The 6,614-nt window shown below is 54.5% G+C and overlaps 1 protein-coding gene across 1 annotated transcript; it reads right to left on the reverse strand.

Annotated features, from left to right (window-relative positions):
- Positions 1–3,015: 3,015 nt before the first annotated feature.
- LOC120711243 (photosystem II core complex proteins psbY, chloroplastic-like) lies at positions 3,016–3,926 on the reverse strand. Its single transcript, XM_039996702.1, has one exon. The coding sequence runs from the start codon at positions 3,746–3,748 to the stop codon at positions 3,146–3,148; it is 603 nt and encodes a 200-aa protein (XP_039852636.1). The 5' UTR covers positions 3,749–3,926; the 3' UTR covers positions 3,016–3,145.
- Between the last annotated feature and the right edge of the window lie 2,688 nt (positions 3,927–6,614).

Consider the following 6,614-nt stretch of genomic DNA (forward strand, 5'->3'; position numbering starts at 1 on the left):
CACACGCAGAGAGAGAGCTCAGCTCAATTGAGGCCGCCAACTCACCGTTGCTAGATGTGGCAGTCATGAGGTCGCCGTCGGGATGGGGCGGTCACAAGCTCGGCCTGGCTGGCGGTGCGGCGACGCGGGGGGCCGGGTCGTCTTGTTCGCGGGCGAACGCCATCGCCGCACCAAGCGTGCCGACGGCGAGCGGCGCAGCCCAAGAGCGCGCGCCAGACAGTTCCTTGCCGTCCGTCCTGGTGCGCAGCCCCGGCGGGCTGCCTGGCGTGCACCAGCGCCTGCTCGCCGAGCTTGCAAAAGTTGGAGCCGCACTTGACGACCTCGGCGCCGCACCGCCGCTCCAGGCATCGCACCCCGAGAACGGCACGACGGCGTGACGTCGCGCGGCCGCCGCCGCCTCCGAAGCTAGTGCAAGCGTTGAGCAGCCGCCCAGGAGCAAGCCGCCTCGGGGGCACCCGCGCCCCGCTCTCCGTGATGCCGGGCTACCCGCGCCGCACGCCGACCACCGCGCCAGGGAGCTGGGCCACCCGCGCTACCGCAGCTTGAGCGCGGATCTCGTCGTGCCTCCACTCCGCCAGCCATGGAAACCACCAGATCCAGTCACGCCGTCACAGGATCCGGCCTCGCCGGCGTCGGATCTGGGCCCGGAGGCAAGCGCCGCCGGCCCGGCCACGGCAACTACCGAATGTCGGCCCGCTGCCGCAGGATCCGGCCTCGCCGGCCACGGATCTTGGCCTCGACCAGGAAGAGGAAGCCGCCGCCCGGTTGCGGGAGGACGGGAAGCGGAGGCGGCGGACGGGCACGCCGCCGGGACGGACAAAGGACAGGGCGGAGTTGGCCATCGAGCGCGCCAAGCGCTGCCTGTAGAGGGTCCCCCCTACCGCACGCAGCACCGCCGGCCGCGGTCGCGGCCCCTGCCGCGCGCTTCCCCACGGGCCGCGGTCGCGACCCCCGACTGCGCGCTTCCCTGCGGGCGGCGGTTGCGCCCCGCAGTGGCACGTATTACCGCCGACCGCGGTATCACCCACCGCTGCACGCAACACCGCCGGATCTGGGCCCGCCAACACCAGATCGGGACACGCCATCACCGGATCTGACCGCGCCGCCGCTGGTGCCGCTCACTGTCCTCGGGAGCACCTACGGTGGGGGTGAGACGTAGAGGATGAGAGAGAAAGCAAATAGTTCAAATGATTTTGAAATGCGGTGAGGGGGAGTGTATCTTTTTTGTTCCGTATACCAGCTGTACACGTACACGTATAGAGTACATGATTTGAGGTAAACCTGTTTCATTACAACGTCCAGATCTCGAGATAAAAATGAAGGTACAGGTACTCCGGTACTAGAAATTTTGGCCTTGTTTAGTTGCATAATTCAAAATTCCAAATTTCCAAACTATCACATGCATGGAGTATTAAATCTAGACAAAGTAAAAAACTAATTGCACAGTTTGCTTGTAAATTGCGAGACGAATCTAATGAACCTAATTAGGCCGTAGTTGTAGAGCTAGTTTCGTACTTAGACTTTATTTAATACTCATAATTAGTGGTCAAAGCACCGAAAATTTTTCATGAAATTTTTTTTAGGGGCCATCCAAACACGGCCATTGCTCGTGCAGTTAGTTACTCCGACAGGGACGAAGGCCGTGTTTGGATCACTCTACATCCTAGCATGCACATTTTCCAAAAAAGGAATCTCGCATGCATGGAGAACTAAATGAAGTCTATTTGCAAAACTTTTTTAGGGATGGGTGTAACTTTTCGCTATGAATCTAATGACGGTAGTTGATCGATGATTTGCTACAGTGATACTACAGTAACCATTCTCTAATCATGCGGTCAAAAACCTCATTAGATTCTTCAGGATTCCTAGCGCAGGGTTCTGAAGTTGATTTTGCAAACTACTTTTATTTAATACCCATAATTAGCTGTCAAAATACGTGCTAGAATCTTTCTAGCGTGAACCAAACAGGGCCGAAGGGCCTTGCTGGTCGTGAGTGAGAGACCTGCTCAGCTTCAAGCTTCAGCAACGTCTCGAGCTGCTCTACTCCTTCAGTATTCTTCTGCTTGGAAACAGATTCGTGCTAAACTTCATCTCAGAGTCGCGTGATTTATGCATCCCTTTCAGAGGTTCTTTCCTTGTGCCAATAAGGTGCCTGCAGCTTGATAGCTTTCTGCAGCTTGACAGATCAGACCGTATATGATGCCTGAAATACTGAACTCGAAGAGGCAAAATTCCTTGACTGCAAATGATCGCTTCATGTTGGGACTATTGTCAAATTCAAATCTGAAGTGGCCAATTCTTTTGTGAACTGATGGCGATAGCATAGGGACTGTCAGCTCAATTTTTTTTAGCATGTGTCATCTCAGGCTTGACAACCGAGTCGATGCTTGCAGCTTGCACAGAACTATAGGCATCAGACCAGCAACTTGCAGGCCGGTGGTGGTGTCGGCCACGGACGCGGTCACCATAGTCAAGGGCTCAAGGCCGTTCGCCGAGGCCCAGCAGGACGCGGCGGGGAGGAGAAGACGGTGGTAGTGATGTTTAAGTCAGCGCAACGCCGGTGGTGCGCGGCGACGGCGGAAGGTGACGGTCCGGCCGGTCCGCGGTCCGCCACCACCGAGATGGTGATCAGGATGAATGGGAGAGAAACGATAAACACGCAGCGCCTCTAGACGGCGGTGTCGCCGCCGGTGAGGACTGAGGAGAGCACGACGGCGGCGCCGAACTGGGCGAGCGCGCCGGCGTGGAGTCCGGCGGCACCCCGTCCAGGGTGGAGGGTAGATGAAATACCATCCACCTGGTCGGTATTTCAGTTCCCGTCCAGGCCTGAGGTAATCTGATCCGTCCGATCCGGAAGAGACGGTCGAGATCCAACCGAGAGACCTTGCAACCTAGTACGATAATTTTCTGGGCCTACCAAAGGCCCCAGCTACCGAGAGCCAGTGCCATGGCCGGGCTCCTCCGCAGCTCGTCGCCGCCGACGAGGGATCTCGCCGGCTTCAAGCAAGAACCAAATGGAGAGAGAAAGATCTGTACTGATTTGTTCAGGAATGGAGATCAAAAGACAAGGCACGCAGACCACGCTTCACGTTACTACTAATTAATACACGAACGCACGGCGCATGGCGCGGCGGCGGCGGCGCGCTCAGTCGGACCGCATGCGGTTGAGCTGGTTGAGCGCCGGCTGGAGGATGTTGAAGAGCACCCAGCCGATGGCGGGCGTGACGACGATGAGCAGCAGCAGGCCCCGGTTGTCGTCGGCGGGGGCCGCGGCGGCGGCGGCCAGCGCGGCGAGCTCCTGCGCCGCGGAGGCCTCGGGCGCGCACGCCATCCCCGCGGCGGCGGCCGCGCCGAGTCCCGCGCCGGCGACGAGCGCCTGGCTGCGCATGCGATTGAGCTGGTTGAGCGCCGGCTGGAGGATGTTGTAGAGCACCCACCCGATGGCGGGCGCCACCACGAAGAGCAGCAGCTGGCCCCGGTTGTCGCTGCCGCCCGCGTCCGCCGCCGCCGCCACGTCCGCCACCCGCTGCTGCGCCGCCACCGCCGCGTCCGACGACGCCAGCGCCTGGAAGAAGGCGCCCGCCACCGCCGCCGCGGCCGGGGAAGGGACCGACACCGCCAGGCCGCCCTTCTTTGCCGCCGGCACGCCGCGCAGCGAGACGCCGCCGCTGCCGCTGGTGGACGGCGGCGCCGACCGCGCCACGATCCTGGCGGGCTTGAGCATGGTCATCGTGGCTATGGTCGCCATGGAAGCTACCACCTCTCTGATGGCCGCGTTAGTTGTCGCGAGAGCAGCGATGGCAGAGCCGCAGAGGCGAGGTGTGCGCGCGCGCGGCGATGCTTGGCGAGCTCGATCGGCGTTGTGAGGTCTAGGTGTGTTTCTAGAACCGGGGATCGGGGCTTATCTGCCAGGGGTAGGAGGCGACCAGTGTGTGTGCTCGAGGATCGGCGCCTTATCCTGCGACTCGGAAGGCCATTGGTCGGGGAGCAACGGGGTGGGCCCCGCGTGAACGCAACAGGGGAACCAGGTCGAGAACGATAAGGGTTCCTCGGAAGCATACAAATTGAAGGTTCAGGCAATCTGAATGAATGAAATGAATCTAGGACACTCTAGAATGTGCCGGAATATGGCTGGTGGCTGGTGGTTGGTGTGGATTTGTTGTGAGAGAAAAGTACTGCTGGCTGGCTAGTGGCTGTTGGCTGGTGCTGGTTTGGTGTGAGAAAAATACTGTTGGCTGAATGCAGCGAACAGAGTGTTCATCGGCAACTCGTCTCATGGTTCCATGGAAGATGCTGACATGTCTAGTTCATCTGGTCAATTCGTATCATGTAGTGTAAGACTGTAAGCATCGGTGATCACTGCTTGTCTGCTTCACTGGTCTAAAAAAATCGTAGTTTGAGATGATTCCGTGCAAGTTGAAAATCCATCTTGATATTAATAAGTTTTTCGAAATGCAAACCACATGCTGTACGTATGTTTGTTCAAATCTTTATTTAGAAGTGTTTGTTCAAATCTCTGATGAGCATATCAAACTTTTATTCAGAGGTTGCTCTTCATGGACCCCCTTTTTTGGATGCTCCTCCATAGATGGACCAGATACGTCACAATTGGGCTGAGCGGGCCCAAATGTATCTTGTAGGTCCGGGTGGTTTTTTTATTTTTATATTTTTTATTTTCGTTTTTTACAAAAATATATTTTCGTTTTCGAAATTTACAGGAATATACCCCGGCCGCCCCGCTGTCAGGCGGCCAGGACCTGGCTGCCCCGTTGCGGGGCGGCAGGGGTTTTTGTGCAAAAACTTTTGCGAAAAAATTTGCGCGCAGGTCCCTAGGGGCCGGTCGCCCGGCAGCGGGGCGGCCGGCCCCCCAGGCCGCCCGGCTGCAGGGCGACCGGCTCTCCCACCCTTATATAAGGGTTGGCTGGTCCTCCACCCCTTATTTGCATCACTAAAATTCCAGAAACCAAGTAAAAAGAGGGAGGGAGGGAGAGTGGCGAAGCCCTGCCGGATTTTCGAGCCGACGACTGCAGATAACCAAAATTCTTCTACGCTTTACAAATAGATTATGTTGTAATTATTTTTGTTGAAATAGTAGATTAGCAATTAATTTAATTATTATTTGGAGTGATTAGTGGTATATTTAGGTGCAGTTACTTGTAATGATTAGCGTTGATACAGTACATTTAGTGTTAGATTAAGTATTAAAAAGTACTAGAAAATTGTTAGAGAAGTATTAGAAAGTCTTAAAAATTAGAAGATAATATTAAAAAAATTTAGAAAATGTTAGAAAATTATAGAAAATATTTTGTTGAAACAGTAGTTTAGCAATCAGTTTAATTATTATTAGGAGTGATTAGTGATACATTTAGGTGTAGTTACTGATAATAATTAGCGTTGATATAGTATATTAGCAATCTGATTGCTCACTTGTGATTGCCAGGGCTCAACACCATGGCATCCTCAGGACCACCTACATTCTTTGGAGTAAGGTGACGGAAACAGTCCCCCAAGGAGTCCAGGTGCCTATGTGTTTTTGCGGATCCTTGTGCAAACTAATGAAATCAAGGGTTTTGGGGGACGACTTTGGCAAGAGGTTCTTCATGTGCGAGAATTGCGAGTACGACCCGCCCAAGCATTACGGCAAGGACCGAGCAAATGTACTACAAAACACTATCAGAGTTTGTCACTTTCAGATCTAGTAATGACTTCTAACATGATTTGGGAAAGACTCCACCGCCTCTATGTGATTTCGTGCAGTGGTTAGACACCGAGCAATCTCAGCACGATAAGGACCACGTGGAGCGTCAAGCAAGGTGGGCTGCACAAAGGTGGCAATGAATGCTGCATGAAGAACAGATGGAGGAGAAGCGCAAGAAAAACCAGGAAGAGATTCAGAAGAGGATTGCAGAAGTGGAACGTCATAAGGCAGACAAACGTGAAGCTGATAGGGAGGGGAAGCGAGAGAGGGCCTGCTGTGCTAAGGAAGTAGGATATGAAGCTATTAGGAAGGGAAAAGATCCCTGGTGCACTCAGTAAAGCACCACCATAATTACAACATAATCTATTTGTAAAACGTAGAAGAATTTTGGTTACCTGCAGTCGCCGGCTCGAAAATCTGACAGGGCTTCGCCTCTCTCCCTCCCTCCCTCTTTTTTCTTGGTTTCTGGAATTTTAGTGATGAAAATGAGGTGTGGGGGACCAGCCAACCCTTATATAAGGGTGGGAAAGCCGGTCGCCCCGCAACCGGGCAGCCAGGGCCAGCCGCCCCGCTGCCGGGCGACCGGCCCCCAGGGACCTGCGCGCGATTTTCTCCGTGATTTTTTTTCAAAAATACCCCTGCCGGGCGGCTAGGTCCCGGCCGCCTGGCGGCCGGGGTATATTACTGTAAATTTCCAAATCGAAAATATATTTTTGTAAAAAACGAAAATAAAAAATATAAAAATAAAAAAACCGCGTAGGTCCGGTGGCAGGGCTGGTGGAGCAGCCCAGCGTGAAGAAGAATTGGACTCAGGCAGTCGGAAGGAAATCATCAGCGGGGACATGAGAAAGCATCACAGTTCGGTCCCATCGTTTCAACAAAGATAATGGCACGATAACACCTCCAACTCAAAAGG

The sequence above is a fragment of the Panicum virgatum genome, chromosome 6K (assembly GCF_016808335.1).
Source record: "Panicum virgatum strain AP13 chromosome 6K, P.virgatum_v5, whole genome shotgun sequence".
Classification (NCBI taxonomy): domain Eukaryota; kingdom Viridiplantae; phylum Streptophyta; class Magnoliopsida; order Poales; family Poaceae; genus Panicum; species Panicum virgatum.

Bases quoted from the DNA above. Each gene is read 5' to 3' on its own strand.
- LOC120711243 (XM_039996702.1), bottom strand. From the start codon at position 3,748: ATGGCGACCATAGCCACGATGACCATGCTCAAGCCCGCCAGGATCGTG.